We start from the raw sequence: 23,974 nt of genomic DNA, 5'->3' as shown, positions 1-23,974 counted from the left end.
AGGGGAGGTAGGCTTAATGCTCTTCTGCAAGCCTTGGTGGTAGGTGTGTACAGGGAAGAGGGATCATATATGGCAGCCTTTTTACCTCTTTCTGGACATAAGCCCTTCTGAGTAGCCTTATTCCTGTTGCTGTCTATTCATCCTCCAACAAGGGCAAAGAAGAAATGGGCAAAGAAGAGACTTGAGGTCGAGGGAGAAGGTTGAATTATTTGTTATGTATGACAGAGTTATTTGTTATGTATGACAGAGTTCAGAAGCCAACTAGGAACAATTTTAAGGAACACTTTTAGATAGCCCATTGTTTGTGCATTACTGTTAATATGGAAAATCAAGGACCAATGAAGACATTTCACATTTACAAACATCACTCAAACACCTGTGTGATGTAGTCTGTATGACCAACATGATCCCTATGTGCAAGGGTTTTCACTGTGCTACGAGTGTCTGTGTGCCTGTGTGACTGCTTCTGGCTACCATCTTACCACATAGTAAATTCTGTGAGGGTAGGGCCTATATCTGATTTATTCATTTTTAACTCCTTTCATGGGGCCTGGCATAAGGTAGGTGCTCATTAAATAAATGTTTTATATTAAAGAATGAGTGAATGAATTAATAAATGAAAAGGTTAAACACATCATGAAAAAAACAGGAAGGCATTAATATGACATCAAATGAAAGGTCTCTTGACCTTCAAAGGTCAGGAACCGGGCTGCTTGTAGAAGTCACTAGAGGCCCCCAAGGAGGTGACCTGAAACTAGTTGCTCTCCAATTGGAAAAGGTTGGTGGAACAGCTCAGGCAGTAGCAGAGTCTGCCTCACAGCTGTGAGAGAGGAAGCCACAAGTGAAAAGAAGCCACAAATACAAAGTTGCTCCTCATTTCCTGGCAAGCTCTTTGGTCAGCCTAAGCTGCATTCCTTTGAGCTGAGCATGTGTGGAATTTCCAGCCTAGGTAGCAGAATGGAACTTGGAACAAATAGCTCAGCAAAATAGAACCCAGGGACAATGGGGTTGGGCCCAGATGCCTTTTGCCAGCTACAGGACCCAGAGAGAAATTTCCATGTTTAGACAGCATTAGAATCCTTAGAAGACATGCTGAAATACCTGGGAATGGTCTGAGTCCTCACCACTATACAACTTTCCATCTATCAAGAACAAGTAAAGGTCTGTTTTGCTTTAAAGATGCTGAAGGGCCAAACATTAGAAGGCGGAGGGGAAGATACCTTCATCAAAAAAGAGCTGGAGGATACTTCAATGGCAGAAAGATGAGAAGGGAATGGTGATAGCAAGATTCAGGGCTCTGTAACTGTTCTGGAGGAGAGTAGCTGGGGAGATTTAAGAACAACTGGTGAGAATATATGTTGTCAGTTTCAGGGCAGGGGATTCGAAAAGGAAGGGCTCAGTTTCATGGAGGAAAGACTTACTACAGACAGTGACAACCACCACAAAGACACTGGTCTCTTTACTGGACTGACCTGAATTTCTTACACCTGATCAAGCTCTGGGACCGTGCCATCAATCCCCTTGAAAAACGTAATGGGCAATTCTGCTATATCTACCCTCAACTACTGTTCCTTCTCTACATTTTCCCAAGTCAATAATTCCTTCAAGACACTGATATATTGATGGGGACCTAAAAAAAAAGGGAGGACTGAATTTTAGTTATTCATATCTAGATCTTCTCTTTTAAAATTAAGTGGGAGTTGAAGGCAGGAATGGCAAATTACTCAACCTAGAACAAGGTATGCTGCCCTAACTATAGCTAAATAGGTGCTCTTTGTAGATAAAGAACAGACAGAAGGAAGGGAGGTGGAAAGAAAGAAAAAAAGAGAGAAAGGGAGGGAGGGAGGGTGAGGGAGACAGAAATAAAGAAAAAGAAATTTGGCCACAGGTGTTGAGGGAGATGAAGGTGTGGGGCAGTACTGAACTTGGCCTCCATCACAGAAGATAAATGGTGTCACAGAAGGAAGTCACCCAGGGGCCCATCCTGGGTAGTTGTAGTTGGGGGTGGTTTATGATTGGTGAATAATATGTAAACTTGTTGTTGGCTAAGGCTAGGTCCTTGGTTTATTTAACATATTCTGGATTTAATTCTGTAATATAGTGGAGGGGGCAGCGACAACCTTTAATAGAGAACCTGTAAAGGAAAAGGCAAAAAAAATAGCTCCATTGGCTGTCTGTGCTCTATCTATCCCATGAGGCTACTAACATACATGTCTGAGTCATTTCCTCAGTGGTTGTGACAGCTCTCTCCTTTGTCCTTAGGAGGAAGTGGAAAGTTTAATACATTACAGTCGACCACCTTTTACATATACAAAGATTTATTTCATTCTCAAGGCTCAGAGGGTACTTAAATGGTAACGTCAGGTTTGCATAGGCATTTTTGTCGCGATTCCTATGATTTGTCATTCCCCTCCATTTATCAGGGATAAAAGCTAAGGATAAATTGCAGTCATCATCCAGACTCCAGTGTGGACAGGGGGCATCGTTTAAAATGCATTAAAAAATCATTTATCTCGCATCTAATTAAGCACTGTACTAGGTAGCTAACAGGTATACTTTCTCCACATAAAAGAGCTAACGATTCCCAGATGAGGAGCTTGAGGGTCAGATTTATTTAGTTTGAACGTAATAGACATACCTCGTAGAGGGTGAATTTCAGGCAAAAGCCAATCCCCTTCTATCTACCCACTGGTTTATTAAAGATATTTAAACTAGATCTAAACTTCAAGACTGCTTTCATAATAATCCCATAAAATGAAAATAATTGCCAGACCAGAGGGGGTGGAAGTGCAGAGCGGTATCATTTTTAACATAGATAGTTGAACACAGTGCCTCTGCATTCCGGTAAAGTTCAAACGGCAAGGCCACAGTTCACTCTAGGAGAGCAGGCACACGTGTACCCTACGCATGCGCCCAGTTCCGACCCACACGTCCCTTCTACCGGACTTCTCTTGCCCAGTCACCAGACAGTCCTCTAAATGCCCACCCTCAAGGCTAAACTCCGCCTCACGATTGGCGAAATCGTCACACTCGTCATTTATTTAGCATACGTTCTCCACCCACTCCTGCTCCACGGCCCCGCCCCGTTTGTGACTGGGATTGTCGCCTAAGCGCTTCGTCTTGGAACTTGATTGGCTTCTTTTCCAGCCCCGCCTCCATCTCCTCCCACCGCCCGCCCCGCTGCGCTCCCACAACGGCGGGCGGATCTTAGTACGCAGGCGCAGACGCTACCTCTCTATTCTGGTGGCCCGCCCTCCCTCCTCCCCTTCCCACCCCTTCCCACCCCTTCTCCCCTCCTCTCCGGGCCTGCGCGCGCGCGCCTTCCTCCTGCACGCGCCGCCGCTAGTCCAGCAGTCACGCCGGAGCTTCTGACCCGCGCGTTCCTTTTCCCCTCCGGCTGCGGAGCAGGCAGAATCCTGCATCTTGTAGTCGCGGGACCAGAGGCAGCCTCGGCGGGCTCGGGCGCCTGCAGCGGCGCGCGATCCATCAGGCGGATCATACCACCGCCCGACAGCACGCGGGGGGAGCCGCCCGCCCGGCCGCACACGTCTCGGCAACCCCACGGGGCTGAGGCGTCGCCGCGCCCCGGAGCCTGAGCGCATAGCCGGCGTCCACCCGGAGGTCGGAGCCCCGCGGGCCGCGCCCGCTGCCGGCCCCACCCATCCGGGTCGAGGAGGCCAAGGCCATGGCCGAGACTGAGGAGCGGAGCCTGGACAACTTCTTCGCCAAGAGGGACAAGAAAAAGAAGAAGGAGCGAAGCAACCGGGCAGCGAGCGCCGCTGGTGCTGCGGGTGCAGCCGGCGGGAGCAGCGCAGCCGCGGGCGCCGCAGGCAGTGGGGCAGGCGCGGGAGCCCGGCCGGCTGACGGCGGGACCGCCGGAGCCGCGGGCTTTGGTGCCGCCACCAAGGCCGTGACGAAGGTGAGGGGCCGGGATTCGGGGCCGGAGCCGCGCGCTTGCGCCCATGTGCCTGCCTCCGCCTGCCTGGCGCTCCGTCCGGGGGCCGGCCAGAGGGCGGACGGGCGCGGAAGCCGGCCACGTGACGTGGGCTTCTCGGGTCTGGCCCGCTAGCCTCCCCGCGCGACCCCTTTCAACCCCTCCCGACCCGCCCAATTGCACCCCGCGTCGCTTGGCTTGAGCCAAGACCGAGACTGCAGTACCCTCAAGGGGCAATTGGTCCGGGTCCGAAGTGTCCCCAGCACAGACCAGCATTTATCGTGTGACGTTTACTGTGAGTTAATTTAGTGTTCTGACTTAAGCCTAGGAGTCGGAGCTGAATTTTCTAACAATTGCATTTGTGATTGGCATGACTTAGCTTCTAAGACGGTGGAAAAAAGACACATGGCACCATTAAGGTAGACGTTTAGTTATGGGCTTACTGCGGACTTTCTCATTTGACTTTTCCTGGTTGATTTTAAATTAACAGGCTCTTGTGAAGGAACCAGGTGGAAGTAACTGTTGAAAGGGCACGTTTCAGCCTCCAGCCTAGTCGACCTCGGGATTAAGCAAGGGCTGTGGTCAGAAAATGAGTCCATACTTTAGGTTCCAGGCGCTTGATCCACTTTTCATTCATAGTCTGATATCTGCCTTAGCGGTATTTTTACGAATATCTTTAATCAGATGGTATGTGTTTTACAGGATGAAGATGAGTGGAAAGAATTTGAGCAAAAAGAGGTTGATTACAGCGGCCTCAGAGTTCAGGCGATGCAAATAAGGTATGGTCTGGTTACGAAAACGTTTAGATAGCCCTAAGGATAGATGGCGTATATCTGGTTTTTCTTTAGCTCCCAAACAGCACCATAGTAGCCTTACACTTTACATATGCATATTAGGGTTCTAACAGTGTCTGTTGCTTCTCTCTGTGATAGCAATCATTCTATATGCTGATCAAATTAGCTGCGAGCTCCAAAAATCCTAGGAGAGCTTGCCTACTTCCAGTTCTGGCTAGATTTTTTTAAAGTTCAAGAGAACAGTAGTTTTTAAAAATTGGATTGGTTGGTTTTTAGGGAATTTGAAATTAAGAACATATTTTATCAAGTCCAACCTATGGTGGTCATTTTTAGAGTCATGTACAGGTAGTATTTTGAGGGGCTGGCAAAATAGAAAAAAAATAAGTGGATATACGATTTTGTTGGTTGAAGATTTAAAACCTTGTAATTTCAGTTTGAAGTGAGCAGTTTGTATATGCAAGTGACCACATGGCGCAGTAGAGGAAATACTTTTTCTTAACGAAATACTGTCTTGGCCTCCCTAGATAGTAATATTTAATGGTTTTATTCATTCACAAACCAGGGCTGATTTTGACATTTGTTGAATACCTACCACAGCCAAGGATTAATACCCTAGCTTCTTTCACATCATTTCATGAACTTAACCAAAGTGAAACCTGATCATGGGAAGCGTTGACGGAATACAGCTTCTTCACTCTTGAGATTCCTCTGTAGTAGTGTTAAGTAGAAGTGATTAGACTGGAGTTTTAGGTCTAAGCATTTGGGTTTCTGGAACTGCCTGTGTGTGGGGTCCTCATTTTGTGGAGTAGGGCTCCTGGGCATCCTCCTTCCCCAACGGCAGACCCCAGACTGCAGAGTCTTGAAGACTCAGTGACAGGAAAGATAGTGTTTGGCCGTGTTGAACTTACTCGGCATGAGTAGCACTTTCCATGGAGAAAATGTTTCAAATTCGCTTCATGTTAGTAATTGATTTTGTTGTGTTATGGATTATTTTAAACTGCACCTGTTTTTCTGGCATTGAATATATCTATTCAAGGCTATTTTAGTCTTTATTTCTGGCTACTCCTGAGACGGCAAAACATTCCTTACATTACTTGCATCCTTCACCTTTGCCAGGGACATAAGTAAATCTCAGCTAGGATGAGTGTTGCAGTTCTGCTTGACCTGAGGTAGACCAGCTTTTATATTGTGGGGCTTCCCGTTAGTTTTAGCATCTAGTCACTGCCCCTGAGTGTTGGTCCAGAGGTCGTCCTCTAACCTACTAACACTGAAAAACGTACCTTCTCCAGGGAGCTGCTTTTGTGGATCCTCAGTCACTGTGGAGTCCGGGGTCTGTATTTCTGTTGCCTTATAAATCATTCAATCAAGGGCAGGCTAACCGCTGCCAGGAAAGGCTCGAGACTGAGAAGCCATCTGAGGTCTTATAACAGGGACTAAAATTTTCACTTAATATACTTAATATCCTTATAAACTGTGTATTAAATGTTCTTAACAGTGCGCCTCAATGCCAGGGTGGGGGAGAAAAGACATCTTTCATAGGAGTGGTTAGTCACACAAATGGGATGGAGTTCTTAATGTGGCAAAATGATGGACTTTGGGAGAAAGATAAACCTTGTTTGTGTTTTAGCCCTGCTGCTTGTGTGTGTGTGACCTTGGGCGAGTCACTTTACTTTTGAATGTTCTCATCTGCAAAATTGGGACGACTACTCAAGTGGTGAGGATTTTGAACAGGATGTTTGTAAAATACCCACTTGATTAACATTCATCTAGATAAATGGGTAAATTAGAATGTCTTACTCTTGGGAATTTCTCTGCTATTTGACCATGAGGCACCTGACTTATAATACTAAGATTTGAGGAGAAGGAGTAGTAAAGTCCCAGAGGTTGTCATGACTAACATGAGACTCTGGTGAGTCAGTTCACTGGGACATAAAAGGAGAAAATGACACGAATGGGCCAGCATGAGTATAACCGTACAGACACAGATTCCTGAGTGTTTAATGTTGCTAGAGAAGAACACTTGTCTTCTGTAGGTTAGTCTTCTTACCTTTGGGTAGAAGCCCTTAAAAGGGAAGAGAAATCAGATTTGTTTTTCTTTGCTCTGGGAGTGGGAGGTGGGGTTCCTTTAATTCCTTCAGTCTCTTTTCTACTGATCAGAGAGGCAGCCTTGCTCCCTCAGTATGGGACAAGGAAAATGAACCTTTGGAATTTGGCTTAAAATATCTTGAAATTCCCAGCCTGTAGTCTTACTTTTTTCTTCCAACTTTTTGCTGTGGAAAATTACAAACTAAAGAGAACTTGCAAGAATAGTAAAGTAAGTACCCATATGCTCTTTGCTTACTTATATCTACCAGTCATTTTTGCTACATTTGCTTTACCTTTAGTTCGCTGCAGATAACTAATACACTCTTGCAGTTCTTGACACTAGTCTTTGTGTAGTAGGTTAACAAGCTGGACCTTTATCAAGGTAAGTGTTCATTTGAAGGGGAAAATTTCAGTAGCAGCAAACGTATTATATTAACATCCCATCTCACACTTACTAACTAGTCCAGGATTTTAAGTATAAGGGCGTGTGTCAAATTTGTGTCTAGTTTAATAGATTTCATTCAAGGTCATGTCATTACTTACCGATAAATTCTTGAAAGGGAAGCCATTAAGATTACTTTTATATCCAAACTGGATCTAGTGTGGTAAATATTTGTGTGACTGCTACACATTGTACTGGGTCTTGGTGTCGTAAAAATAACTCCTGCTGTACTTACATACCAGCAGATTGTTCCAGCGATGTGCAGGGTGTTATGGGGCACAGGAGAGAGAGACATAGTCTACCAGGAAGGGCTAGAGAAAGTCCTTGGATGAGGTGCAGTGACATTTAAGCTGCCGGGCATAGCTCATCGGGCCATTTCTGTCTCCCCATTTTACTGTCATAACAGTTGCTGGGTAATAGTGTCAAACCAGTGGAGGTGCCCAGCCTTCCAGCAGAACACAGTCCAGGCTGATTTTGTTTTAGCTGCTTCCCCTTTAGGATACATAAGTTCTCATGTAATGTCCTTCGAGATAAGGCGGTAAGAACGTTCTGTTCTTTATAAATATACTGCTGTAGGATGTGTAATCCTAAACAGCCTTATTAAAGAAAGTGAATTCCTCCAATCTCAAAATAGAGAGAATTTCTGTGTCATATCTTAGAGCTGTAAAGAAGAAAAAGTGAAATGAGGCAACCTGAAAGAATTGGGCTGTGCAGTCCCACTACTTGGCTCTGCTACTTTGTAGCCCTGGAAAAGTATGTAAATGTCAGAGTATCAGGGTTGTTGTATGAACATTGGGTTTTCTCCCTGCCTTAGTGTTGTTTCAAAGTTTAACTTTGTAAAGTTGGAACGCTGCCTGGCTTAGTAGACATTCCTTTTCTAGCACTGTCATTCCCCCACCCCACCAATCGTGCCTTACAGACATGCACATTCAAGACAGTATACAGTGAATTGTGCTACTGAATTTACCATAGCATCATAGTGTTTAAAATTGCCAAATTCAGCTGATGAGAAGCTATATATTACATGTGGGTCAGACATGTAATACATAGAGGTTTAGTCTTCTAATCAGAAGTTTAGTCTAATTGTGCTTGCAGTGTGGTTCTTGTTCTGGCTTTGGTGTTCAGAGGTTTCACGTTTTCTGGAATGTGCAAACGTGAAAAAGTGATAGGGTATTTAAATCATTTCTGCCCTGCCATAGTGCTGCGGCATTTTGGCAAGGTCCTTGGCACCTCTGGGCCTTAGTTCCCTCTGTGGGATGCAGGGTCTTGACTAGACCATTTCCAGTGTTTCATTTAGCTAGGATTTCAGAATCTTAAGAAGGATAAATACTAAGTTGACTTTTTGTGCCAGTTATAGATTTGCAGTCCATCTAATTAACAGATCACTTATTTTTTAGTAACAGTTTATCATTTAGAGGTAATTGTAGATTGCGATTACTTTTGTCTTCAGTTATCTCCGAGGGTAGAGAGGTGATAAACACTAGGCATAAAAGAATCTTTTAACTTGGGACTCTAAGCAGTCTGTCAGACCAAACTAGAGTTTTTCTTTAACAAATTTTGTGAAGGAGCCCTGGCTGGTGTGGCTCAGTGGATTGGGTACTCGCCTGCTAACCGAAAGGTTGCCGGTTCAATTCCCAGTCAGGTCACATGCCTGGATTGCAGGACAGGTCCCTGGTTGGGACCATGCCAGAGGCAACCAGTCGATGTTTCTTCTCCCTTACTTTCCCTCTCTCTAAAAATAAATAAAATCTTTTAAAAAATTGTTTTGTGAATTAGAAAAGCAATATGCTTTTTTAAAAGAACATTTGAAAACAATAACATATGTATAAGAATTATCCATAATTCATTTTGTTTAGGGGTAGTTAGTGTTAATTTTTTTTTTTTTTTTGGTTTTCAGTTGTTTCTTACAGGCTGATCATTCTAGAGTTCAGATGTTAATCACCTAATATTAATTAGAGGGGAAAGCTATTTTAGAGTCTAACATACATATATTTGAGCTACTGTGATTCAGTACTTTGCTGTTTCATGGTGTAAATGCCCCACTGAAAGCTATTATAGCTGGGGTGTGTGAGAGTATAAAGTGCTGGGGAGGCACTTAATCTTTGTGGGGGTCTTAATCCCCGTCCCCCCCCCCACACACACACACACACACGCCCCCGGTCTGGCCTGTGTTGGGTTTGCTGGGACGTTACTAATGAGTTCATTGCAGCTAGGTGAATAACACCCACGGTTTTTACTCATGAACCAACCAAATTACATTATGGTGTAATTACATTGGCATAGCTTCAGAAGTGGGTAATGTCTCAAAAACAGGGTTTTTTTTTGCGGGGGAGGTGATAGTTCTAATATGTTTGGATACCACAGCTATATTGCTGTATAAATTATAACCTTCATATCCCTACCTGGTCATTCATTCCACTCAATAAGCTTTAGAAAACAAGGCTACTGTTTGGTGTCTTTTTAAAAAGGACGTGTTTTTCTGTTTGTTGTTCCCCGATGAGAACTATTCTTTTTCCTATCGTGAAGGTGGTATACGTGCTGCTTATGAGAGTTCAAGTGAATGTTTAAAACCACGTTAATACTGAACACGTAGTCTGCGCCAGGCACTGTTCTCAGTGCTTCACGTCTGTTAGCTCAGTCCATCTTCTCAGTGGGGCTGTGGCCCTATTTACACGTGAGCACACTCAGGGTCTCCTGGCTAGTACATGGCAGCAGCAGGATGCTTTGAACCAGTCTGGCTGTAAAATCTGCTGGTAACGGCCTCTTGCATGAGGAAGAGAAAGTTGTGTATTCCAGTACCCAGCTACTTTTTTTTAGTTGTTTTTTTTTATCCTTAGCAGAGGACACTCTTTCATTGCTTTTAGAGGGAGGGGGGGAGGGAGGGAGGGAGACAGATAGACAGACACACACACATCAACCGGGTGCCTTCTCATAGGCCCCCAAACGGGACCGTGCTCCAACCAACTGAACCACACAGGCCGGGGCCCAGCTATTTACTCTTAACATCTTAAAAATCTTAGAAGTAGAAATGTCTTTTCTATTTCAGGTGTAGAAAGTTTGTTTTAGTAAGTTGTTGGTTTATATAACAGGCCTAACATTTTATTTAAATGGCTGCACAGGACTCTTAACGAAAAGGAAAACTGGAGGGTGACTTGGCCATATTCTGTATCCTTTCTTCCACCCAGATGATAATCTTAAGCAAAATTGTACTAGAAAATGTAGACTGGAGAGAGGGTCGTTCCCTTCTCCCTTCCTTATTGCCACCCCAAGCCTCTAAATTCTGGAATCATTCTGGTTCGTGGACAGTTCACATGACGCCACTGTTATCGTGGAAATTTTTTAATAAATGTCTTTAAAGGAGACCATTAGCTATCCCAGAAATTTGTTATGTAGCCAGGACTTGTCCTGTTTTAAAAGAAATGGAAGAAAAGCACCCTTACATGTTCTCCTGCAGCAGTCAGGAAAGGCCGTGGTGTTCAAAGGGCCCGTAGTCAGGGCAGGGTCACCCGTGCACTGTGAGGGCCGTGGTAGGGGGTGAGATAGCAAAAGGAGAAAGCGTCTAAAGGAATGGACTGCCAAAGGTCAGAACAGCCGTGTTTCGTTTTGTTTTTTAACAGGAAAAGGGGTAGTCAGAATAGTGGAGGCTAAACACACTGAAGGACCCAGGGGGGACCCCCAGTGGCATGGGAAACAGTTCAGAGAACGGCTGGGAGTCTGTGCCTGCCGGGGGCAGCGTCAGCGAGGGCAAGGAGTTGGGAAAAGGCAGTCGACGTGGCAGTTACCTCTCTGCTGGGGAGCCAGCAGTGGAGAGAGACCAAGTATGCTCTTGATAATTTAGAACATTCAGGTTTACATAAAGTCATAACAAGTAATCTAGCAAAAGGAAAAATAACCAAAGGAACCTTGGAAAAATTACAGGTTTCTGACTCAAGCCAGTTCACGAATAAAGAAATTTTTAAATGGCATTAAAATAAACACTGCCGGCAGTCTTAGGAGGCTGTGTACCACTGAGGACAGCTTTTGCAATTACAATCACTAAGTAAGCCAAATGCCTTATATTCTCTTCCTTTTTTAAATCAGTGACATGTATCTGGTGTTCGCTGCCTGTTCTGTGTATTTCCTGTCAGACAGTAGAGATTGGCGCTCATTAAATCTCTAGCACTGATGTGCTGAGCACTGACTTGTTTTCCTCTGTTGGGATGTGAATTCTAATTTTGATCTTATTTTCTAACATACTAACAGATTAGCAAGTGAAATTATACAACTTTCAAGAACCATTCATTCCACCCTGGCCAGGTGGCCCAGCTGGTTGGAGCGTTGCCCCCTGCACCAGCAGGTTTCTGGGGACAGCAGGTCCCTGTTTGTCTCTCACATGGATGGTCCTCACCCTCTGCCTTCCCCTCCCCCCTCCCCCATCTAAAATCTGAGCGTATCCTCAAGTGAGGACGAAAATATATACATATTTTTTAAACCCACTCATTCTATCACTAAAAATATGCTTACCATAAATGCCTGGTTGTATACTTTGGTCCTAGAAAAATCTAGTAATTATACTTCGAATCCTTCAAGTCGCCCTTTTCTCTGCATACCAGGTTTAGACGAGCCAGTCATTCTTCCTCCCTTAGTTGCTGAGCCAATAGCTGGCGTTCTGCTCTTTCTTGGGGCTGCTATACACAATCTTGTAGATTATCATAGCCTAGCTTATCAGTGTGTTAAATATTTCTGGGTGGTCTTGAGTACATGAGTAGGCCAGACCGTCCTCAGGCCAAGTGGTTTCCTGAACTTCAGCAGTGAAATCCTTTTTTCACATGAGGTCAGTTAGAAGGCCTCCTGGTGTAGACAAATCCCCCTTGTTTCTCTTTTAAACAAGTGAGCCCTGGGGCTTTGTAGAGCTTAAGTGACTTCTTCAGGGTCACACAAAACCAGCATCACTAGAACTAAAGATTTGCACTGACAGTTTTTCTGGTGGTTCTGTAATTGAATTCACTTGCTTGCTTTTCCAATAGTGAAAAGGAAGAAGATGATAGTGAGAAAAGAGAAGATCCAGGCGATAACTGGGAAGAAGGCGGCGGCGGCGGCGGTGGCGGTGGGGGTGTAGAGAAATCTTCAGGCCCCTGGAATAAGACAGCTCCGGTACAAGCAGCTCCTGCTCCAGTAACTGGTAATTTTCATATTTTGTTCTGAAGAAGTTGTCTCCTTATGTATAATTTTATATGCAGTCAGCTTCCAACCACATACGTGTGTGCGGTGGGCGGGCAGGGCCCTGTCCGTTCCCGGCAGGGAGAGCTGTGCACTCGGGTTTAAAGACTTCCGCACCCAGAGCTGCGTGCAAGTTCAGATACATGCTTTTCTGTGGGCTGGTTAAGTTTACATGTAAACTGAGTTGCCGGATTTAAGTATTTAAGCATTTGTTTCAGTTTTGGACAGTTGACTAAGGGATAGTGGCTGCCTATTTCACCTGTTTGTCCTTTCACCCGCCCCCCATTCCCCATTTTACTCTCTTGAAGTGTGAATTCTCTGGTGGGTGGGCAGGTGTCATCATTCCCGAGGGGATAAAAAGTGGTTCTGGGTGTGATGAAATCTGAGGTCTTACCATGGTTCTGTGTATATCTGTGGTGTTAGCGTGGGGGGTGATTGGGAAAAAAGGTGTTTAAAAGGGCCCCTTGGAGGACAGTAATGGAGAAGTTTGAGAAACATTGCTTTAATACAGTGATTTTCAACCTTTTTCATCTCATGGCACACAAAAACTAATTCTGTGGCACACCAAAAAATGTTTGTTTTGCCGATGTGACCAAAAAAATAAAATAGGTGTAATTTTGGTTCACTCATACTGGGTGGCTATTGTGTTGGCCAGTGTCATTTTTTTTATTTGACAGCCTGAGGGAAAAGAGGTCAGGGCCCCTTGCGGCACACCAGTTGAATATTGCTGCTATAATATATATATATATATATATATATATATATATATATTTTTTTTTTACTAGTTGAGTGCAGTAGTGAGAACGGGGGAAAGAGTAGAAGCAGGAATTGAATCCGTAACTGACTGTGACAGTCGAGATAACTCACTACCTTCGGACCTGCCTATATCCATTATTTTAGCCAAGTAATATAAAGAAAAACAAGCCACCCCAAATCTTGCTGTCCAGAGATCACAGATAACTACCATGTCAGTATTTTTGCGTCCTTTCTGGCCTTTTGCTGCGTGTGTGTTTTTCCATGTGGCTCTTTTTTTAACGGCATCTGTCAGTGGTTGCTGTGCACGCTGCACCGCTGAATCTGTCACCCAAGGCTCCTCCGTGGGCCTCGTCAGCGGCGTCTGCCAGTGTTCCCCCAGTTGAAGCGAGTTCTCCTGCAGCCGCCCCGCCCGGTCCTCAGTCTCCCTTGGCAGTCTCTACGTGCCAGCCAGCCACCCGCAGATTTACATGACCAGCTCAGCTCTCCCGAGCCCCCGACATGTCGTTTAACGCCCCCCCCCCCCATCTCCACCTCGGCGTTTCCGGAACTGAACTCACGCATCTGCTGTGCCTGGCAGCCTTTCTCATGTCGGTGCTGTTCTTTGAGTCTGTAGGCCTCCAACTTTGGAGCCATTTCTTGAGCCTTTCTCTTGCTCCAAACATAATTGTAATGTCTGTAAATTCTTGTTGGCTTACTTACAAAATAAATTGAGATTTTATGACCAGTTCTCAGCAGTTCCACAGCCACCCCCCAGTTTTTGAACTGTCTTGTTACGCGGATGCTACACAGGCATTTTATTAAGTAAGTTTGTTTTTTAATACATGGCATCTTATGTAATACACTACCCAGGCAAATGAGTGACTGTCCATCCACACTTCCCGGTATGTAAGCTGAGTACGAAAGTGGCCATGAAAGGCAGTCCTCGATGAGGCCTGTCCCTGAGGTGCAGCTGGGTCCTTCTCACGTCCAGGACGCTGACTTACAGACTCATTTACGTAGACGTTAGACTTGTACATGGAAGAGGTCAGAAGCCCGCCCTGGGAAGGTAGAATGTTCCCACCTTCCGACACTCCCAGACGACTGGCGTTACTTTTGTCCTTCAGAAGCTTTATGTCAGGTATTGGCTTCATTTCTGTAATTGTCAAGCGATCAGGATTACAAAACTAGTTCATTAATGTGCCGAGCATTTAAATATTTTCTCTAAACTGTGATGCATTGTTAGTTACAGAAACCCCAGAACCGGCAATGACTAGTGGTGTGTATCGGCCTCCTGGAGCCAGGCTAACCACAACTAGGAAAGCAGCACCCCAAGGACCCCCGGAAATATACAGCGATACACAGTTCCCGTCCCTGCAGGCCACCGCCAAGCACGTGGAAAGCCGGAAGTAAGTGCTCTGCTTAGCAGGCTGGGTTTGGGAACCCAGCCCCTCGGTGGGGGAGTGGGAAGTGGGAGGTACAGAACCCACAGGGAGGGGGTGTTGGTGACTGGCACACCCCCGGCTGCACCTGATGGGCATCTGAGAATTAGGGTGCCCTGGGCGGGCAGCGGGGAAAGGCACCAAAGATAGACTCTGTCTGCAGAAGCTTCCCTTATCCCTGCTCGTGTTGTTCCGTAGCTGTGCCAAAGCTGCCGTGCCCATCTCCCCAGCTGGAACTTTCTGAGTGCATTATTCCTGGTTTACGGTCCTTGTGATACGGAAACTAGAAATGAAAGAGCAGCGTTTTGTTGTATTCCCAGTAAATGTGAATAGGTGGACAACGTTGGCATTTATAAGTCTAATATTAAAATCTTATTTCAGCAGGTACTTAAAATGAGTGCTACCTGGAGTTAAATGACCACATATGGCTCATCCACATCTTGCTTAGGGCCATGAATTTTTTAAATAAAATGGGAAGAATTGTAAACGATAGATGGAAATAATTGGGTTTTGTTGGTTTTGGTTTTGGTTTTTTTGGGGGGGGTTGGGAGGGGTGACTTTTAAAGTAAATCCCAGTCTTTCTGCCTCTTTGAGACCACAGCTGACTTGAATTTAAACCTCCACTTGGACTTGCTCCTCTGCCCTGCCCTACAAAATAAGGGTTAGCTATCCACCACGCTGCTCCTTCTTTACCTGACCCACCCCCATGAAGTAGAAGTGAGGGGAGGCCATTGCATACTGAGTAGACTATAAAAGTGAGTCTTAGAAGGAATCACCGTGTTATTAGGGAGCTTTTTAACCTTCCATCTGTCTTCAGGTTGGTCCCAGAACAGGTGTGCAGTTACGAGGGAGTCCTACAGTAGATTTGCTACTACGGACCACGGAACCGTGGAGCTTCCGTTACAGTTTGCTTTGTTTTCTATCCAATTGAAGCCTTAAAAATGGTTTGATAAAGATTTTATATACAAGTATGGCCCTCCTGTCTCTCCCTCAAGATTCTTCTAAGGGTGGTGTTTTTTGTTGTTGTTTTTTAACTCAAGAATATTTTTAAAACAACCTTAAGAAATATTTACTGATTACATTTATCTTCCCTCAGGGATAAAGAAATGGAGAAGAGCTTTGAAGTAGTAAGACACAAAACTAGAGGTAGGGATGAGGTTGCAAAAAACCAGGCCCTTAAACTTCAGCTAGACAACCAGTATGCTGTGCTCGAAACTCAGAAAAGCAGCCACACACAACACAGTTAAGGAATGGTCTTTGCTAACCCTTCTAAGGTAACTAGACCACAGCTAACCACCACGAACAGCCACTCATCACCTCACCTCTGCTGGATCTACCGCAGCCGATGCAGACCCCTCGATGTAAGGGACCGGCCCCGTTGCACTATGGAAGTTTCATGTGTCACAACTGCTCTTAATGTGTATTGAATATAGGGGGATTTTTCACTGTTATAAAAGTGTGAACTAGATTCAGCAGTGTCCTTTCATGATACTTACTCTGCAAATACAAAAAACTCCACAAAAACTGCAGCCAGTGGTCATTTCAAAATCTTTTTATGTTCAGATACTGAGCCTTTGTAAGGTTGACTACCTCAGATTTGCTGCACTCATGTGGACTTCACGTGGATCACAACTTCTGGACAAGAAGGTTACAGCTCTTAAGTGTCGGTGTGAAACTTGAAACCAGCTCTACTGGATTCCTATCAGAAATCCTGCAGAAAGTCAGCCATCTGGGTTCTGATCTGCTGTAAAAGATGAAGATTTAAGTGACCTTAATTAACCTGTCCTGCGCCCCACCCTTAAGGAACGCTCTCTATAGTGGGCTGTGGCTGTATTAGACTTCCTGGGACGTGCCGCTCTCAAAAGAACTGATGTGTTCAGATATCTGTGTAGGGCTGTGATTTATAATTTAAACTTTCAGTTGTATTCTGAGGTAACCACAAATTCAACCAAACTTGGGTCCACCAAGTGGGACGGGGGTATGGGGGGGATAATCTTGTTTCTTTTAGAAATTTTTATTTGCATAGTGCTTTATCTATGTTCCACATTAAGGCCTTTTTTTTGCTTTGACTTGGAAGAAGTTCTTTGGCAGAGCATATTGTTTGGTTAAGTAAGTGCCCTGAATATGCATTAGAATTGTGAAATGTCTCATGAAATTGCCAATACCTAGAGTGGAACCAAATAGCCTTTGATGTAAAGGGCAGTGGATACAGGGGGCTCTACTTCCGGTGCTGCTACAGCCTCCTCGAATCAGGTCTAAATTGCAAAGTCAGCTGTGGTTTCTGCTCAGGCCGGGGATTCACTGATCTGTTTTATAAATTCAAAGCAATGTGAGCAGAACCTCAACCTATTGCATGATCCTTGACAATTTCAGATATACTTGTGCCCAAACACTTGAGGTTACTGGACATTCTGTAGATGCAGCAACTGCTCCAGGGTGACTCTTAATCAACCTTTTGGTGTGTCTTTATGCTGTTGACTTGGAAAGGGGCGAAAGACAGGTGATGTAGCACTTCTGTTTTGAATAATTACAGCTCAAACTATCCAGCAAACTTTTAGTCCTTCAAAGGGACTTCAGGAAGATGCCCAGGATTATGGAAAAGTTTCTTTCCATCTAATGAGAACCTGGTAATTGCCTAGTTTTGTATCCTTTGTTCAATAGAAATATTTGAAGGTGGTATTATGTGACCACTGACGCAGAGTCTGGGTTTCTCTATAATAAATCCCTTAGCCAAATGGTGGGAGTTGCAGACTTGCTACTGGCAAGAGTGAAGCAAACGGGTGAGTAACACTGTCCCGATGTGGGAGCGTCTTTCTGTGGGAGTGGAGTCCTGATAAAAAGTGTCAGCACAGGAAGCGGATTCCTAGGGGGTCCCAGGGTCTCCTGACAGGAGCTGCCGGCTGTTTCTGGGCAATAGTGTCGGTGTCACTTGAGGCGGCACTAGGATGCCTGCCTCCCGAGGGGTCCGGGGAGCTGCCGAGCAAGCCACGGAGAGGTTGGGTGATTGAGCGGGAAACGGGATTCTTGGTTAAACTGAAAACTGTGTTTGGGAACCAAATATCTTAACAAATCTCTTGGACCTTGAGCCACATACTTTCCCTGAAAATATGCATTTTTTTTCCAGCAGAATTTTGTTGAGGGTTGTGTTATTGAGGAATGAACTGAAATGGAGAAATGTGGAACTTATTTAATGGCATACTGTACTAGAAATCTGAAGACCTTCAGGAGATTTAAAACCAACTCTTGTTATAACTTTTTAAAAGATTGTGAAATTATCAAAATGCACATGAATCAAGTTTTAATATACTGTATGATGGGTGGGTGGGCTGTCCATTGTACCATCTCTTTCTTTGAATTCTCAGGCATGGTTTGGCAGTGCAAGAACTCTGTAACATTAACAAAGTCAATAAAAAGTAAGTATATGGTTTTAGGAGTCTGGGAGTTTTTATTCTCTACCCTTAACCTGTTGCCTGTCTTTGAAAGTGGTGAATTGATGTCAAGCCCCCTTTGGCTGTAGGGGGATAACATTTTCACCTCGGGAATGAACTCGGAGAGGTGTTTGCAGAGTGCTCTGAAGGTTAGAGAGAGACCCGGAGTGGAGACGGCCAGAAAGCTGCGATGGAGGTTCTTTTCCAGAGAGCGCATTGCAGTGGACTTCTGTCTTGGTCACCGTGTTCAACTGTGTCGTCTCGGACCTGGCAGGGAATGCACCGTCCCGAGGGTGCAGACTGAACACCGGGGGCCACGGCCTTTGAGAAGCTGGTTAGTTTCTCAAGTGAGCGGCCATTTCAAATGTCAGGATTTAGTCTAGATTATAGTCCCTAAATTTCTGAAAAAGTTATTTCAAGTCTTTTTGGTGGTGGAGTTTAAATTGACTATCTGGCCGTTCTTGTACTTGATTTTTTTTCTTGACAGTCCTGTTTGAAATAGAATACACCAAAAAATCAGACACCTCGTCACCTTCCCGCCCTCTTAAAGGTTCATCCATAGTTGTTAAAACCAATTTTGTTTTTCTGAGTTAAAAGTCACCACTCAAAAGTATACAGTTTTTAAGTGTTTTTTAGTATATTCTCAAAGTGGTAGAGTTGTCACCACCCTTAATTCTGGGGCGTTTTCATCAGCCCAGAAAGAAACTGCACAGCACCAGCGGTCCTTTGCCACTGCCCCCAGTCCCCGGCCCCGTGTCTGTCGGTTATTCTGCACATTCCATGCAAGCGGGGCTGTGCATAGCGTGTGGCCTCGACCGGCTTTCTTCACCCGGCGTGTTTCCGAGGTGCCTCTGTGTTGGGGCAGGAGCGTGCACCGCATTTTTATTGCCGGTCGATTGTGCCGGTCTGCCGCGTTTCACTGACCCCTTGATGAAGACTTGAGCCGTTGCCCCTTTGTCCTCGTCACGAAGAGACTGTTACGAACTTCCACGGGCAGGTTTCTGTGTCAGCACGTGTTCAGTGCTCTGGGGTGCACACTGACCGTGGTGTGAAGTCGCCGGGCCGTGCGGTGACTCCGAGCATCAGCCCAGCGCTGCCAGAGTGGCCCACAGCCTCACACCCCCACCCCCAGTGACGTGAGGGCTGCGATTTCTCCCCTCCTCACAGTGATGCGTCACGTGATTGTTCCAGTCTAGACGTCCTGGTTGGCGTGAGGTGGTATCTGCTGGTTTTGATGTGCATTTATTTCTGTAACGACGAGTGGTGTTGGATATCTGTGTGCTTATAGGCCATTTGTCTTTGGGGAAATGTCTGTTCAAATGCTTTCCTAATTTGTAATTGGATTTTTGCCTTTTTATTATTGAACCATAAGCATTCTTTATATATTCTGGATACTAATACCTCATCAGATACATGATTTACAAATATTTTCTTCCATCTTGCTTAATAGTGTCTTTTGAAGCGTAAGAGTTTTTAATTTTGATAAAGCCTGATTTATCTTTTTTTTTTTTTTTAGATATTTGTGCTTTGGGTATATGTAAGAAATAATTACCTAACCCCAAGGTCATGAAGATTTAATGTGTGTTCTAAGTCTCATAGTTCTTGCTCTTTCATTTAGCTCTAGTCCATTTTGAGTTAATATTTGTGTATGGTGTGAAGGAGGAGTCAAATTTTATTCTGTTTGATAAGCAAGTATTCAGTTGTCCAGCCCCATTTTTTGAAAAGACTCCTCCATTGTTTGGCACAGTAAACATTGCACCTGTTTCCATGTTCCTCTACTAGATTGTGAAATTTGGAGTAGAACGTGCAGGAAGGGATGTCAGGAGCTTGGGGGTCTGGGTAGGGTAGGAATCGGGGACTGAGGTCGGGCTGAACGTGGAGTAGAGACAAAAGCTGGGAAGGAGAATCAAGAACAGAGAGAATCGCGTAACCTCGTTCTAATAACGAGTGGCCCAAAGCTGCGGGTTTGTTAACGGTTTCAGTCCCTCACCCCACCACTGGGACTGGACAGAAATGACGCCCACCAAATGCAGGCGAGCTATAGATTGCTTCTCTTGCACTTGACACAAAAAATAATGGATATTATAACAGAAGCCGATAGGACTGAAATTTTCAACTCTCACCTGTGAATACCCTGCCCCACCTGAACCTCTCAGATGCTGAGATAGATGTGCAACAACAATTGTGTGAGGGTAAGGTCCTTTTCTCTCCGGCAATGCCAGCAAACCGTGTAAGTGCAAGGCCAACAGCGCAGACTCCATCCTGGACTTGAGCAGAACAGCTTCAGTGTCAGGCGAGAGGGAGGGTTAGCAACAGTGTAGCGGCAGTCACTTCCTCACTGAGAGGGGTTGCGGGTCTAACGGAATGACTTCAAAACTTCATTGCAAATATTTAGTGTGATGTTTTAAATTTTGCAGTGATACTTTTGGGAACCTGGTCATCTGAGAGAAGTTTTGGATTTTTTGTTGTTTTAGACCTGAGCAGTTTCTGACCCTAAACTCTGAAGTTTTGTGTCTTAAACCAGTATATTTTACTTTTTCTTACCTTGTTCTTACACTATCCGGCAAGAATTTTCTATATATTCTGTTAACCTCTAGGTGATTTTACCTGCCCCCACCCGTACCCCTGAAAACTTGAAGCAAGTTGCCTTTGTAAAGGGAGGCAGGATGTGCAGAATAAACTTGTTTTGAATGTTAGCACCAGGCGGCTCACATTATCCCATGATAGAAACTATCCTTTTCCTGTTTAAATCCAAAGTTTATTTTTGTAAAGATTTTTTAAATTTATTCTTAAAAGGAAAGGAGGGAGAAAGAGGAAGAGAAACATCAATGTGTGGTTGCCCCTTGCGTGCCCCCCACCGGGGAACTAGCTCGTAATCCAAGCATGTGCCCTGATGGGGAATTGAACCCAGCAGCTCTTTGGCTCGCAGGCCAGCGCTCAATCCGCCGAGCCACACCAGCCAGGCCAAAATCCGAAATTTAGACAGTATACCTTGCGAAAAAGACTGCAGCTGGAGTGTGTCTGTGTGCGCTGCATTCTTCATGAGAACAGGTGGTTCTGCAGGTCATTCCCCTGGTTTCCCAAGGGCTGCGTTTCGGAATGACCTGGAGACTTTAAATACTGAGGCCTGGCTCCCACCCCACACACTCTAATTTCATTGGTGTGACGGGGTGTGACCCACACACAAGGATTTTTTTTTTTTAATTCCCCGGTTAATTCTAACGCAGCAAAGTTTGGGAACCACTAGGTTACGTCAGAAGTAAGAGTGATGGAAGTAGTAAAACAGTCACAGGGCTAGAGTATGTAGGGGACCCGTTCAGCTGTCCTAGCGCGGAAAGGGCGGTCCTACTTCTAAAGGCATGTTTGGGGTACTGTTCAGTGGAGGGAAGTAAGACTAAATTTGGGGGGAAAGACCTATGAGCTGAAATAATAGTCTTTTATTTTTATGTGTGCATAAAATTTAATTTTTATGTTTCGTAGTTTCCAATATGAGAATCATTTTTTAAAAAAGATTTTATTCATTTATCTTTAGAGGGAAAGGGAGGGAGAGAAACACCAAGGCATGGCTGCCTCCCATGCGTCGCCCGCCGGGAACCGGCCTGCACCCGAGGCGTGCGCCCTGGCTGGGAATGGAGCCGAGACCCTGTGGCTCACAGGCCCGCGCTCAATCCACTGAGCTACACCAGCCAGGGCCAATATGAGGATCATTTTAAATGCCACCTCTGTCATGATGAGAATTCGTCACCACCAACATACTGACTGTAGCTACTTTGTTTCTCTTCTCTATACAGGAATTTCATTCTGTTTGACGTGTCTTGGCAGTGAATCTGACCGTTCCAGAATTTACTCACTGTAAATGTTAAGCACTTTACCCTACCCACTGGCTACTTTTTTTTTAATTTTAATTTTTTCATCTTCAGGGGGGAAGGGAAGGAGAGAGAGAGAGAAATATCAATGTATGGTTGCCTCTCATGTGTCCCCCACTGGGAGGGAACTGGCCTGCAGCCCAGGCATGTACCCTGACTGGGAATTGAACCGCAATCTTCTGGTTCGTAGGCCTGCACTCAATCCACTGAGCTACACCTGTCAGGGCTGGCTACTTTTAATTTGCCCTTTCGTTTTGTAGCCAAGTTCCCACACCTCTGGGTTTTCAGGGTTTCTTTAGAATTCTATAGCACTCCCCAGTGACTGTGGAATGAACCATAATTAACTTTACCAGAGGTGAGCTCAGCCCCTGCTCATCTGGGGAACTGGAAGCTCAGAGTCCCGAACCACCTACATGCTTAGCCTGTGGTTTGGTTCACTCTCCAGCTGCTGCCTTTTAGGGTCGCATTTTTCATGGGTGCATAGAGGAATCCTCTGAGGCTTGTCTTGGGCTTTAACTTGCTGGGGCCATGGTGGTTTTCTTCCTTGGTGTCTGATTTAACAGTTCAAATTCATGCCTTTCATTAGAGACCGAATTAAACCTGGCAGTCGGGAACTCCGACCTCAGTGGCACCAGGAGGATGGTGCGAGTGCAGGCTGCAGCCTCCCATCACACCCTTTTGCTCCTCCCGGCGTTCCCCTCCCCCCCCCCCCCGCTCCTTTTTTAGAGCCTCAGCTCCATTGTGTCAAGGGTGTTAAATAGCAAATCATTCGTTGAAATAAAAAAAAATTAATATTGAACCTTGGACTGGGCACTCTTCTAAAATGTAACAGCTGTTGCTCATTTCATCCCTGAAAGATGGAAAACAGGGTCTGGAAAGGCTCAGGAGCCTGCGTGTATCAGCGCTAGCAATCAAGGAGCCTGCTAGCAATCAAGGAGCCTGCTAGCAATCAAGGAGCCTGCTAGCAATCAAGGAGCCAGGGCTCCAGCCCAGGTGGCCTGACTCAGGCAGGCCCTTCACCGTGAGGCTGGGCTTCCACGCCTCCTGCTAGATTTAAGCGAGAGAAAAGGAAAGTAGGACACAAACGCCTCTTGGAGTCTGACTTGGAAGGTGCCCTTTGCCGCGTTCCCCTCCCGAAGTCCGCGTGGAAGTCCCAGAGGCTGGCTTCTCGCCCACCTTCCTCTCAAAGCAGCAGAATGTAGAACTAATGTTGAGGTGAGTTGTACTATGTTTTAATGGCTGGGGGAGGGAGTTCTTGAATGTTTTATGAAAATTTTCAAATACATTAGTAGAGGACAGTGTAACGAATGTCCTTGAACACCTAACCCAGCTGGAACGATGACCAATTCGCGGCCACCCATATTTTACCTGTGAACATGTCCCTGCTTCCTGGGTTATCTAAAGCTAACCCCAGACCTAATTCACCCATAAATATTTTTCACTGTGGGATAAATACTCAACCATCACACCATTATCACACCTAAAAAGCAAACATTTGCTATCGAACGTCCTGTTGGTGTTAAAATTTCTCTCGTTTCTCATGGCGCTTTTACAGTTGGCTGGTCTGAAACGGAATCCAGACAAGGTTGCATTTAGCCTTTCAAGTCCCTGGTAGTACCGCCGCTTCATTCTCACCCTTTAGTTTTTAAAGAAACCTGGTCATGTGGTTTGCAGAATTTTCCACACCCTGAATTTAGCATGTTGCTTCTCTACATTTCTTACAAATAGGTAGTGTGCCAGATACTTACTGCTTTTATGGGAGGAAGCTGCCCTCCCTTGTGTGAGTCCGGAGCTCTGGGCCCTGTACTCATCTCTTCTCTACCAATAGAGGGCGCTGGAGGAACACCGTAGCATTGGCGAGAGACAAGGGCCTCCATCCCCGTGCCAACAGGTGGACCGCAGGGGCCCTGGTGGTTTGGGCGTGGCTGACGCCCTGCAGTAAGCGGCCCAGCCACTGGTGGGCTGTGTGTTGCCAGCCCTGCTCTCCCCTCAGGGGTTTGAGGTTCAGCCTTGAGAGGCCTTTAGGGTTCTAAGTCCCTTCCTTGTTCTCTC

The 23,974-nt window shown here is 45.4% G+C and overlaps 1 protein-coding gene across 4 annotated transcripts; it reads left to right on the top strand.

Moving 5' to 3' along the window:
- Positions 1-3,272: 3,272 nt before the first annotated feature.
- Positions 3,273-18,053, top strand: CDV3 (CDV3 homolog). Of its 4 annotated transcripts, none has more exons than XM_037143874.2 (5): positions 3,273-3,919; positions 4,637-4,713; positions 12,262-12,416; positions 14,439-14,595; positions 15,725-18,053. In XM_037143874.2, the coding sequence occupies exons 1-5, from the start codon at positions 3,686-3,688 to the stop codon at positions 15,873-15,875; spliced, it is 774 nt and encodes a 257-aa protein (XP_036999769.1). In that variant the 5' UTR covers positions 3,273-3,685; the 3' UTR covers positions 15,876-18,053. The 4 variants fall into 4 exon arrangements, with proteins under 4 accessions (XP_036999769.1, XP_036999770.1, XP_036999771.1 ...); XM_037143875.2 differs by lacking the exon at positions 15,725-18,053 and adding an exon at positions 15,010-15,718 and having other exon boundaries at positions 3,276-3,919; positions 14,433-14,595; XM_037143876.2 differs by having other exon boundaries at positions 3,278-3,919; positions 14,433-14,595; positions 16,192-18,053.
- Positions 18,054-23,974: the final 5,921 nt, after the last annotated feature.

This window comes from Artibeus jamaicensis, unplaced genomic scaffold (genome assembly GCF_021234435.1).
Source record: "Artibeus jamaicensis isolate MK-2021 breed Jamaican fruit bat unplaced genomic scaffold, CSHL_Jam_final contig_519, whole genome shotgun sequence".
NCBI classification, from domain to species: domain Eukaryota; kingdom Metazoa; phylum Chordata; class Mammalia; order Chiroptera; family Phyllostomidae; genus Artibeus; species Artibeus jamaicensis.
This window is presented reverse-complemented; position numbering and strand designations above follow the sequence as displayed.

Excerpts from the sequence above, each read along its gene's own strand:
- CDV3 (XM_037143873.2), top strand. The coding sequence starts at position 3,686 with ATGGCCGAGACTGAGGAGCGGAGCCTGGACAACTTCTTCGCCAAGAGG. Across the intron at positions 3,920-4,636 it reads CCACCAAGGCCGTGACGAAG|GATGAAGATGAGTGGAAAGA; the intron begins GTGAGGGGCCGG and ends TGTGTTTTACAG. Across the intron at positions 12,417-14,432 it reads AGCTCCTGCTCCAGTAACTG|TTACAGAAACCCCAGAACCG; the intron begins GTAATTTTCATA and ends ATGCATTGTTAG.